The sequence below is a fragment of the Pristis pectinata genome, chromosome 4 (genome assembly GCF_009764475.1).
Source record: "Pristis pectinata isolate sPriPec2 chromosome 4, sPriPec2.1.pri, whole genome shotgun sequence".
Classification (NCBI taxonomy): Eukaryota; Metazoa; Chordata; class Chondrichthyes; order Rhinopristiformes; family Pristidae; genus Pristis; species Pristis pectinata.
This window is the reverse complement of record NC_067408.1, coordinates 19,028,913-19,042,293: the sequence shown is the minus strand read 5'-3', so window position 1 is coordinate 19,042,293 and position 13,381 is coordinate 19,028,913. Positions and strand designations below refer to the sequence as shown.

At 38.3% G+C, this 13,381-nt stretch overlaps 1 protein-coding gene across 1 annotated transcript in view; it reads right to left on the bottom strand.

The window, feature by feature from the left end:
* The window catches only part of LOC127569407 (teneurin-2-like), a 603,649-nt gene that overhangs the window by 22,438 nt on the left and 567,830 nt on the right, over positions 1-13,381 (bottom strand). The window contains 1 exon segment of the mRNA XM_052014021.1: positions 2,926-3,158. Coding sequence (XP_051869981.1) covers positions 2,926-3,158 — 233 coding nt within the window.

The following is a 13,381-nucleotide window of genomic DNA, read 5'->3' as shown; positions in this document are numbered from 1 at the left end:
TGTACAAACTTCTTTGTTCATTTACAGCCTGTGATCTCAATTCCATACTATTCAAGTTAAAGACTGGCCTGGATTTTGCTGTAGCATTGATGGCAAAACCCATGAGTAGTTGTTATCAGAACTTTTGCATTAACCTAGATATAAAGTTCAAAAAGTCCAAGGCTCCTGTTCGTGACCTTACATGTCCCTACAGTCTGCATTGTTTACTATCTTCTATGGTACAATCAACTGAAATCACTAAACTCAGCTGAATTTAAGCTACTTGCAATGTCCTACTGTAAAACATCCTGAAAATCCTGTGCAAATTTACATGAGGATGATGTAAGTAAGTTTTTAAATAATGTGCCAAACCATAAACGCTGCTTTGTATCCAGTGCTAGGAATCAATATTTTTGATGCATATTGCAAACTCCTTTCACGAATATTTCAATATATATGGGTTTTTAAAATGTATTCTTTTCAGTTTATACAAAGATTATTTGGGATATTTCTGCTTCTACCTTAATCCTATATGTATGTTCCAATCTTTAGTTTGCATTCTATATGATATTTATGAAGTTAGTTATATATTGTGGTTTCTGGATTAGGGTATAACATTTATGAAGCTCTTTAATCTGATTGGTTGTTCAAGCAGCTTTAAGGCATTACAGCCACTGGTGTCATGGACCTTTTAAGCAGCAAGGGTGGCAATTATTGCCCATCTGCAACTGCCCTTGCAAAGTTGGCAGTGATTCACCTTCTTGAAACACTAGTGGTACTTCAGAGGGCATTTAAAAGTCAACCACTTGGGGTGAATCTAGAGTCAAATGCAGGCTTGACCTAGTAAGGCGAACAGATTTTATCCCTGAAAGGAATTAATGAACCGAATGGATTTACAATAATCGAGAAGCTTTGATGGTCATCATGACCAAGACTCACTGGTGTTTCTTCCCAAATTCAAGATTATTAATTGAACTTAAAATCCACAGCTGATATGGTGGGATATGACCTCATGTCTCTGGTAGGTAGCATCAGAAAAGGGGACATTCTCAGTACGTAGATTGTTGGATCTCAACAGATTGAGCAGTTTGGGTCTGTTGTCATTGGAGCTTAGAAGAATGAGAGGTGATCTCAGTAAAATATATCTGATCTGACAGGGCAGATGCTAAATACAGGAAAATGCTAAATATCCGGGAAACAAATGGGTTCTGTTTTCACAGTAGGTCGATTTTGTTCACAAGTCAGAAAATACACAAAAATTACTCAATATGGTAAAGATACCTCCACAGTATTGTAAAGAATGGCATCAAAAGCACGTAAAACTAATGACAAAAAATTACTTAAAGTGGAGAGAGACAGGAAACTAGCTATGCCATTCATAGGAACAAACATGTGCATGCACATCAGACTTTTGAGTTTGATAATACTATGGGACCTTGTTTGTATGTAGGGGTGTCTATAAGTCAGGCGTTCCTAAACTGGAGATGGCCAGCAGATGTTTTCTCTTATGGGATAATTGAGAACCAAGGGTCATAGTTTCAGAATATAGGGTCACTCATTTGAAAGGGAAGAAGAGAAGGAATGTTTTTCTTTCAGAGGGTGTGAATCTTTAAGTGCTGTAGAACTTTTAATATATTCAAGGCAGAGTTTTGGACTATGTGGGCTTGAGGAGCCATATGGCCTACTCATACCTCTTATGTCTTGCAAATAGCAGGCCATCAACCTTTCCACGACATTACATTCTGTAAATTATTTATTTAATATTCATTTTTGGGATCAGGGCATTGCCAGCAAGGGTGGCAGTTATCGCCCGTCTATGATTGCCCTTGCAAAGCTGGCGGTGATTCAGCTTCTTGAACCACTAGTGGTACTTCAGAAGGCATTTAAAAGTCAACCACTTGGGGTGAACCTAGAGTCACATGTAGGCTTGACCTGCAAAGGAGAACAGATTTTATCCCTGAAAGGAACTAATGAACTGGATGGGATTTACAATAAACGAGAAGCCTTCATGGTCATCATGACTAAGACTCACTGGTGTTTCTTCCCAAATTCAAGATTATTAATTGAACTTCAGATCCATAGCTGATATGGTGGGATATGACCTCAGGCCTCTGGATTGTTAGTTTAGGTCACTGGATTAATAGTCTGGTAATTTAACTGCTGTGCCACCACCATACATCATTCTTGTGCATCTATTATTCAAAAAGTAAACAATTACTTTTCCCTATAACATTGCATTGTATCAAGTCCTTCCATGCAACTAATATCCTAGGCAACCAGATGGCCTAACTTTTTTTTCTCACTTTTGTAATTCTGATGAAGGTCCTTGACCTGAAATGTTAATTGTTTCCCTTTCCACAGATACTGCCAGACCAGTTGAGTGTTTCCAATATTTACTGGTTTTATTTTATATAGTTTTATTTTAGATAGTTGACTGTTTTCAGCAGACCTAGTGAAATGCAGAATCTTATAAAGTTAATTATTACTAAAATTCTCATGTGCAATCTTCTCCCTCATATCCCTTTAGAACAGATACATGTCTTGAGACAACTGTCAACACCCAAGTGCTGAGCACATAATTGTGTTATTACCTTGTGGGATGGCATTTGATCTTTCAGGGTGACACTGTCTGTTTAACCACTGCCATTCAAACATTACTGCTGGACTCAATGACTTGCAGGAATGAGCTCTAAATTCTGGCCTTGCCAGCAGTCAAAGGTGTCTGCATGTGAGGGCAACCATTATGTATGTTAAGAACGTGTAGTTATAAGCATAGGCATACAATATTTGTTTAATGTGTTCCTCCAAAAGGAGTCAAATTTAAAGTTTTGGGCATGCTTCTGTCAGTAACCCTCACACAAACAATAAAAATAATTTCAGAAAATGCACTAACAATCAGAAGGTAAGCACACTGTGACACGGTGAAGACTCTTTTAAAGACAATACCTCTGGGGCTCATCAGCGTAGCCTCGACTGCCTTCCCCCCATCACCGCATCTGGCTTCATCAAAAGGCAGGCACTGCTCTCCAGTCCCTGCTACCACCTCTGAGTTGGAAGCAAGATCCCTTGCTCCATCAAGAGACTTAACACGGATGATCTGTCGACTATTTGTGTCCGACACATACAATGCCCCTGTGACAGGATCTACTGCCATGAAGTATTTATGGGCAGGGTTGTTGCTTTAAAATGAAAGGAAAGCACAAATTAGGTTGAGGTTCACATGCTGGGGATTCCACTTCCAAAGCTAAAAGCACAAATGGGTTGCAGCAACATTTTTGGAAAAATAGCTTTAATTGCATATTCAGGATACACTGTGGATTCATATAAATATGGCACATCCTAAGTTGCTCCAACATCACAATATCAGAATATCACCCTTTACCATGCAACATTACATCTCAATTTTTATATCAGTCATCCTGTGGCTCTATGTATCAATTCGCTATGAAAACTGACATCAGTTTTATTTGTTTTATAAACTCGTGCTCACACTAACTTTGTATAGCACTTGGCATCTGTACAATTTCATAGATCAGTCTGTCCTCCACAGGCTTGGAATGGTGGTTCTAAGGTTCTGTCACTTAATCTCCCAGCAAAATTCTTATCACATAGAGGATGTAGAATGAATCAAATTTTGTGTGGTGCCTTAGGTTATATCCCAGTTTTGAGATGATAAAAACATAAGTATAATTTATAAGCATCTTACTGATTGTTTCATTATAACATGCCGTTTTCACAACAAGATGACAGTACACTTTTAAATGAGGTTGAAGATGTCAGTGGGAACCAAATTCTATTTAAAATTAGTTTATATCTGAAATTTTGATTTGTGCACATTCAGGTGACCTGAAACGAAATTTTGATTTGAAGGAATTGATTTGAAATCATCCACAGTTAAGTCTTGAAAATGGGAAGGCCATTATTACAACTAATACAACAGTTTTTCATTAAATCAGTAGTTGATGGAACACATTTTCCTCACAAGAACAGATTCTTAGATACTTGGTGTGGATAATGATTATGCAGTTTAGATTCCAAATCCCTCACCATATCACCATGTCCTTTATTGTGCCTTATTTGAACACTCTTAACTGAACTTCTTCTGGCAACTACCTTTTCAAAGAATTTTTTTAACCATTTTCATAGAGATCTTGCTTCAGCACTGTCCATGTGTTACATAAATAATGAAGCTTGTCTTTATACATCATGTCTCGTGAGAACAAACGATGATATCTCAATACTGCTGCAGATATACTGCTTTATTCAAGGAGTCTAATGAAAAGACTCGCCATGTTTCTCAATGTTGGCCATTTACAACCTTCTGTATATTTAACATTCTGGCAGATTGAAGAACTATTTTCTAATAAAATCTCAAAGTTATATTCACAAATACTTAACTCCACAAGGGCCTTGAGCAATGTTCATAAAAAATTACATTTAAAAAAATAAACAATATGATAGGTTCAATAAAACACTACAATGGATGTTCATTTATAAATGTTATAAAGGAGACAGTAGCTCTATGGGTAAGTACTATCGGTTATTTACTACTAGTAGTAAATACATATGCCTAGATGACCTCCCATAGATATTTTCTAAGAATATCATTTCAACATAGTTACACAATTCCTTCGTGGAGCTCTTGAAATTTGGCATTTTGTTTCTTTCCTCACCACTTATCTTGCCTCTTCCTTCATACCTCCAGGTGTGATGGAAGTCTTGCAAGAATAATTTACCAGCAATACCAACCATTCTCTGGTCTCCCACCAAAGTGCCCATTATTCAGGAATAATTCTAGATTTGTTATGAATATAAGCTATTTAATCAGAGGACAAGCAAAACTAATTCTGATTCTATAAGCACCCAGAGCTGAACCAGTTCAAGCATGAGGTTGCTTGACAGTGATTAGAAACAGGATTGATCTAACATCGCAGTGTAAAATTATTGCTGCCGGAGTTGAGAGCAGCTTACTCAATATAATCTGGAACACTCACAAGTCAGTTACTCCCTACCTAATACTGATAAATCAGGTGGGCTATTGCTCTATACTTTGTTAAAAAAAAACAGACCAATCAAAGATAGTTTGATTCATTTCTAGCTCAGTTGAGCATTTAGCAATGCTTAAGGGTGACTTTAAATCAGGTAGATAGGCAGTTGCTTTTAGCCATAGAACTCACAATCCAAGGTTTGACATTAATCCCACTAGTTTGATTTTCTTTTGAGCTGGCAAGAGAACACTCAGCAAGACTCAGTGTGATCCTTCTCTAAATATTCAAATTGGGGTCCATGACATCATCAGAGTTAAAATTAAAACAGAACATGTTGGAAATACTCAGCAAGTCAGGCAGCATTCTTTGGAGAGAACCAAACTTAATGTTTCAGGTGACCGATCAATCATCAAAACTATCCATGTGATGTCAGTAACCTGAGACATAACTCTGTTTCTCTCTCCACAGGTGCTGCCTAACCTGGTGAGTGTTTCCAGCACTTCCTGCTTTGTATTACTGATTTAAGTACCTGCAGTTTTTTGATTTTCACATCACACCTGATTGCAATTTTAACTACTAGCTTGTGCAGGAATCCAATTTTGTTTTTTTTACATAAATCAGAGCAAAATTAATAACTTTATTTTGGAGCACAGAGGGAGGAATTGTTAGGTGCAAGTAGGCATAACCACAGAAGGTTAATAATTATAGTCTACAGAATTATTGCTTTCCAACCCCAATGATAGGAATCATGAGGAGTGACTGGGAGAGTGGGATTGGAAATCATCGCAGAAAAATACATAGAAGAAATGAGAGGAGAAAAATATGTAAAACAACATGCACTTTCAAACAACATTAGGACGTTCCAAAGTTGTATAATACTAATGTGATTAACCAATTGTCTCTTTTTGCTCAGTCACATCATATGATTCTAAATGGATGAAAGACTGAGTAGAATAGATGGTGAAATGGGAAGAAAAGGATGTCTGGCCTGGCTAAATGAGTTCAGCCCATAACTACTTACTAATAACAAAAGGAAGAAAAATAAGCTTATATTCTTCTATGAAGTCTATTCAGATTCATTTCTCAACATACAAAACAGCCAATGAATTACTTTTGAAGCTTGTGGGCAAAAGAAATAGCTAACTGGCATGCAGCAAAGCCTCACAAACAGCAATGGAATAAATAATCAGTTAACTCATTTTGGTGTTGTTGATTAATAAAAAAAAACAAAGTTTGACACTGAGCTACCCATGGTAATATTAGGTCAGGTGAGCAATAGCTTGTTCAAAGCGCTCCAGTTTAAGGAACTTCATAAAGGAAGGAAGACAGGTATAGAGATTTAAGGAAGGAATTCCAGAGGCTGGGTACTTTGTACCTGAAAGAATTGTTCTCTATGCTATGCAATTAAGTCCAGGGATGCTCAGGAAACCAGAATTAAAGGAGTACATATATCTCAGAGGACTGCAGAGCTGGATCACACAGATTTAGGAGGAATAAGGTCACAGAAGTTTTTAAAAACTAGGCTGTGAATTTTTAAGTGCTAGCACTGCATACCCAGGAGGCAAAGCTGATCAGTGAACACAGTTATGATGGACAAACAGAATTGCTGCACAATGTTTCCAATTTCAAGTTCCAAAAGGGTAAAGCAGGAAGACTGACCAAGATTCAACTGGAATAGTCATGAGTAGAGGTGACAAACAAATGAATGAGTGCTTCAACACCAGTTAAATTGAGATAGGAGTGGAATCAAGTAATGATGTAGAGAGGAATAAAAATGAATTCATCTTCATCTTGGGGTCAAATATCACGCAAAGGTTTGGTCTTGTATAATCTCTGCATATTGCTGCGGAGAGGGAAGGAGTTGGTAGCAAGGGAACAGATTCTATCTTCTCAGAGGGAATTTCTTCTCATTGGATAAGTAAACAATATAAATACATTAGAGAGTTCAAGCAAGGTGGCAGTGAGATAAAGCTCAGTGTTGTCAATGAACATATGGAAACTGTAAAAACATCCATCACACACAAGTACCAGGCAATGATTATTTTCAACAAGAGAAAGTCTAACCATCTTCCCTTGACATTAAAAAAAAATTCGCCTTGCTTGGTCCCCAGCCATCAATATTGTGAGGTACAGCATTATCTAGAAGCGTAAATAATCCAGTCACTTGAATATGGCAGCTGTAAGCTTGGTGACTTGTGGTCACCTTCAAACTTCCAAATGCCTTTCTACAACCTGCAAGTCAAATGTCAAGGGTCTGACAAAATATTCCTCACCAGTCTCACGGAGTCCAGCTCCAGCAATGCTCAGGAATCTCAACACCATTTCTCTCCATTCCATGCCCAGTTCTCTCTTGTGGCCTGGTGTCTAATATGTTGCTGTCAGATAAAGTTAATTTAGTATGTCCTTTGAAAGATATGTTTTCACAGCAAGAAGGCTGATGGATTGCAGTGCGAATAAATACACCATCAAATTTGAGGTGAAGGTTTTTTTTGGCATTAATCCATCTAAGACAAAGCAGCCTGCTTCATATAGACTTAATGTGCTAGGCTGAAAATTCACTCCTTCCACCATCAGGGTAATGTGGATCCTGTGTTTACCTTCTGCAAGATGCAGTTTAGTTTCTCAGCAAGGCTTCTTCAACCAGACTTCCAAAACTCATGATCTCTGCCACCAAGATTGTAAGAGCAGCGAGTACATTGAACAACACTAACTGAATGTTCCCCTTCAAGTCACTTATTGTCTTGACCTGCTTACACTGCCATGGGACTAAATCCAGGAACAGCATCTCCAAAAGCATTGTGTGAATACCTTCTCTGGATGGACTTCAGCAGCTCAAGAAGACTCATCAACACCTTCTCAAGGGCAAATGGAGATGGGCAAAGAGAATGGACATTTAGTGTTGATGCGCATACGTACGTAAGTGAACAAATATCAGGCTGTTCTTCTAAACGATGTGCCTGTGGGACAGCATATAGGTGAGCAGTAGGATAGGGCCAAAGATAGATCCTTGGGAGACACCAGAAAGCAGAAAAGCCCTGCCTAGTGATTAGTTAATGGGTCAAGACTAAGAATGAGATCAGGTGAGGAGGATGGTGCAAAAGGCTGCAGGCAGGTCCAAGAAGCATAAGGAGGGATAGTTTAATTTTGTTACAGTCACATGGGGTGCATGAAAAATGATGGACGCCATCTGTGACATTGTGGAGTTATTTTAAAAACACCTCAATTTGAAAATTCTCACCCTGGTTTTCAGTTCCTTCTATGGCCTCTCCCCTCCCTACAGTAGAAAGCTTGGCCTTCCATAGAACCATTTGAATTGTCTGCTCTCCTCCATTTCTGGTCTTTTGACCATTCCTGATTCTAATCACTTCACTGCTGGGCGAGTGCCATCAAAGCTCGAAGCTGTGGAATGCCTTCCCCAAAATCTCCAAAACACAATCTCGCCTTAAGACATTCTTTAAAACTTTTCTCTTGCTCAAGGCTTTGGGCAATTGTCCTAATATTTGTTTATGTGGCTCAGTGTCAGATTTTGCTCGATAATGCTGGTGTGAAGTGCCTTGGGACATATTGCTACATTGATGGTGACATATAAACACAAGTTGTTGTTGTTCTTGTTGACTCAGTACTGTGACAACAGCTAATTGGAAAGATTAAGGCCAGGGGAATGTTTGGCATGGATTTGGAAAGGACATGCATTTTGGCAAGGAAAGAGCAGTTGGAGGCTTGGTGGACAGAGAGATGATGAGTGATGAAGGTAGATCTGATGGGAATGGACGAAGAGAGAACTCTTGCATTGGTCTACAATCAAACCCTGAAAAGGAAATTGAGTTTTCAGCTATTTAGTAAAGCTAAGGTTGAGGGAGCTTGAGTGGGGTATTGTAGTTAACTTGACCTTGCATTAGGTAGGAGGGGAGACAGGAAAGACACTCAAGTGAGATGCAATTTCGGGGTCGGGGTTGTGATGAAGATTTAAGAGGAAGTTTAGAAAGGCAACTAAGGGAAGGAGAAAGCTGATCGAGGTCTCACCTTAGTGATAAAGAGGTCCACGAGACCCTCACACTTTCTGTTTGAGATAAGGGTTGAAGAGACAGGAAGAGAGGTCTAAGAAGCTGCTATTAAGCAGATCAAAGAAGGTTTAGGTTATCATTTCATTCTGCAATGATCTTGATATAATGACATTCTGGTAAATACAACATTTTGTGTGGTTCAGCAAGATCAATTTGCAAATGGCTTAACCAACTGTATGCCAGGTCCTTTTAAGTCAGCATTCCTTTGGCTTATGGGAGTGGAGGTGAAGATGTACTGGAGGAGAGATGAGAGTGAAGGACCTTTATAAATGTAATAAGTAGTGGTATTTCAAAGGGGGAGGTGAGGGATTAGATGAGCTCAACAGCCATGGAAATGTTATGGTAAGTTGTATGCATGAAAATTGAATGCCACCTGTGTAGGGCACATTAATAGTGTGTTGCATGGGGGGGGGGGGTGCAAAGAAGGTCTTCTTTATGGGTTTGGTACAGTAACATTCAGTTTTACACGGTACAAAGCATTGCATACTACTGAATAGTCTTCAAAATGAAAGGCCATTCATTTGCGCACTTTAGTACTGCGGAGCAATCGAGGGTGTCTTCAAGGTTTATGGGGCTAGATACTGGGGGGGGGTCTGTTGAGGGTGATTGCTAATGGGGATCAGTGGAATGGGTGGAAAGCATTGAGCTGGAATGTCAGTACAGGGTGTGGGTGATGGAGAGGCTTGGGTTGGAAAGGAACCGATTGATTTGGATGGGTAAGGAAGTGATCTTAGGTGGCCTTTATCAGATATGAACCTTGGGCTGGCTCACTGAAGAACTCCCACATTTGAATAATGTCTTGGCATCTTTTACATCCACCAGAAAGGTGAGGTGGGTCATCAGTTTGGTATTTCACTCAAAAAGGATCAGTGTTCAGTATCAAAGCAACCTACTCAATTCCTGGAGCAGGGTTTGAAATCTTTGGTTTTGATAATGTTTTGATATTTTAAAGACCTGATATTGTTCCAAAAGGAGACATTTACTTTGCTTTTTCCACTCTAAGGCTACAGAAAAATTGTCACAGATACAGCCCAGAGGCGTTTCCCTCTTCCCCTCTTTGTGCCGATAAACTATAAACTGTACACAAGGACATAAGCTTCTATTGGTAAGTTCTAACCACTGATAGTACTTATTCACAGAATTACCTCTGTCTAAAGCAGATGGAACAGTAACAGGACAAAGAAAGGAGACAAGATATTCTCTCTCAAGAAGACAGGTTAAAGTGATTGGCTTACCTATGTCTAAAATCTTTATTTCTTTGTGGAAAGACAGCAAAAGAGAAAGAGGAACAGGCAAAAATTATCTGAGACATACATTATTACATCATTAGTTTATTAAATGATTGCTGAAGCTCTTAAACACTGACAGACGTGATGGGGAAAAAAAGGTTACTAAAAATCAAAATTAAGATCGATATCAGCATTGCAGCCAACACTATGTTTTGGGCCTAATCATATTATCAATGAAATTGTTACGGTAGAAATTTTAAATGCTTTTTTTCCTACTGGACTGTAAAGAGTGTACCTGTTTCTAACATTTAAAGCCACGTAATTCAGTAAATCAAACTGTTAGCATTATCTTTTGTGCAGAGGGATGCAAATAGCAGTAATGAATTGAAATGTAGATTCTGGAGATTTTAGGTTGTTCCAACACTCAATGCGAGACATGTTTGAACAGCTAACAAAAAAGTGATATAAAAATAATAGAATGAGAACAAAAATTACCCATCATTGGTAACAATTAAATTTGTTTTCTCTCAGTTCTAGTTGCAGAGAACATCTTATTCGTGTGTTGCCACTCAGCCCACTGCTTCAGCAGATAATAAGCTCATACAATTTTTAGTACAGAAAGCCTTAAATGAGTGCAGACATTCGTGCAGTGACATGCAATGTCTAATATTCAAAACTATATGAATGAGACTTTTCTTTGTTTGGAATTCTCTCCCCCTCTGAGCAGTAATTCAGCAGACTTCTTGTTGCTTATGTGTGCACATAATTTCAAAACTTGCTCATGATTTAAGCTAGAAATCACCAACATATTTGTAATATACATGATGCCGGATAAATATTTTTTTACAGAATGAAGGTGAGGATATCCGATCGAATCAGAAGTGACGAGCCAACTCTTTCTTATTTGTGGAAAGAAAAAGAAATTCTGCAGCGAAGGTACCAAGAATCATATAATTCCATTTGAGTTAGCTGGCAAGCTATTATTCTGCTCCTCTTTTGAACCTTCCTGCTCCGCATAATGTCTGCAAAGCATGGCAGCTCACTCCACGATTCCTGCCAATGATGCCCCTTGACCACCTGCTAGAAGCTGTATGTGTGCATCAGACAAGACTGAAACTTCACCTTTTCCTTACTTCCTGCAGGGAAGCACCTGCTTCCACTCAGCATCTACCCTAATGGCATTGTTGAGATCAGAACAGGCTGGCTGAAGGTGAATTGCAAGCACACTATACTCTGGGGCATTATACACTGATTCATCAGTGGGTTGTATCACCACATTACCTTTTCATTTTACAGCCTTTCCTTCTGAGGCATTTTAACTGTCAGTTTTCATCATGTCTTCCTAATGTTTGTCAGGACTAAATTGGGGATGTACTTAATGGAAATAATTGTGATCTGAATTGTGAGCAAGAATTTCATTCAAAGGGAAGGCCCAGGGGAGAAAAGGCACGAATTAATCTTGACCAGCAAAGTATTTTGGAATAGGGAATATAGGAAAAGGAAGACATTGTATATGTTTGTGTCACAGTAAATATGTAGAACAGTGCCAAAACTTGACTGTATTAACTACAGAAATCTATCACTGCTCTTAACATAGCAACAATGGCCATAGCAGGAGTCTTTCTGACTGCTGATCCTCCTATCACCATTTACTGAGTAAATCAATACCATTGTTCCTGCCAATGGAAAGATCCATGAGTTTTGTGAATGAGTATGAAAAGAAGAGGATATGACAACAAAAACTACAAGAACATTTAGTGTTTGAACACCAACACTAATAATGCGCATTTACGTTTCACCTTCAATGTGGTAAAATATCCAAGGTGCTTCACAGGAACATCAAAGAAAATTGGACATTAATCAAACTGAAACGATATTAAGGTTGGTAGTAAACGAGGGATTTTTTAAAGGAATGTTTAAGGAGAAAATGGTGGCAGAGAGGCAAAGAGATTTATGGAGGGCATTCCTTGGCAGCAGGGCAATTAAAATCACAGGTGTGTAAGAGAGAAGTCCAACAGGCTGAAGAAGGGTACAGGGATAGGGAGGGACAAGGCAATGGTGGAGTTTTAATAGAAGGGTGAACAGTTTAAAATAAAGATATCCAATTAGGAGTGAATATAACTCATTTAGCATAGAGATGGTGGGTGAATGTAACAAGGTGTGAGTTATTGCATATTATTAAGCTCAAAATGTCTTTCATCCTTGAATGTATTCCAATCTATGGTCCATGAAAACCTTGGAGAGGATTTGGGGGATTTAATGAGCTTCTTTGATATTTTGTTTCGCTAGCAATGGATCTCATGGTTGACTGCAAGGAAGTTAACCTGCCATAATTGTAATTTTTCATTTAAGATGAAATAATTTAGAAGTGAACTTTAATTCACTAGAAGCTGTAGAAAATAGCACAACTATTTTCTATTTAAATTATTTTTATTTCCCAAGAATTTGATATTTGATGGATCTCTTTATATTTTACAGAAAGCTGGATGAATGAGGAACTGCAATGGGATTTGAGGCTCTTTCAATTTCAGCAAAGCTGATTTTCTGCATTTTATTTGACAGATCAGTTCCTCCCTTCATAATATTGTTAGCAGAGATAAGGTACTGGGTAGTTGTCAGCAATGAAGCAGAACACAAAGTTGAATTTCTAGATGAATAGACATCTAGGATTATCATAAAATTATTGTTTTAGGGAAAACATATTTTAAACAATATAAAGCTAAACATAAATATCATTTCAATGCCATGGACACCTTATGTTGGAGGAGGGTCCATGGACAATGAATCTATGCTTGCCAGTATTCACTGGTTTAAATGATTGCAAATGCTGTTTGATTTGATTGCTCACTGGGACAACCGGACACAGTGCCTGTTAAGTTGGAACTGCTGCTGGAGCCAGACTAGAGTTTGCGGATGCAAGGTTACATTAAATATTTGGTCTGCTATTTTCATGGTACTTTTGTTGGCAGGGCAGATGATAGGGAACAGTTTACATTAGCAAAAGAATGTTCTTTATTATCTCCAGTCAGGGATTTAAAAGTAAGTGGGTTAATCAAATAAATGACATCAGCATTATAATACTAGAGATAAATAGCAAAACAATTTCTAACAAGTAGGAAGA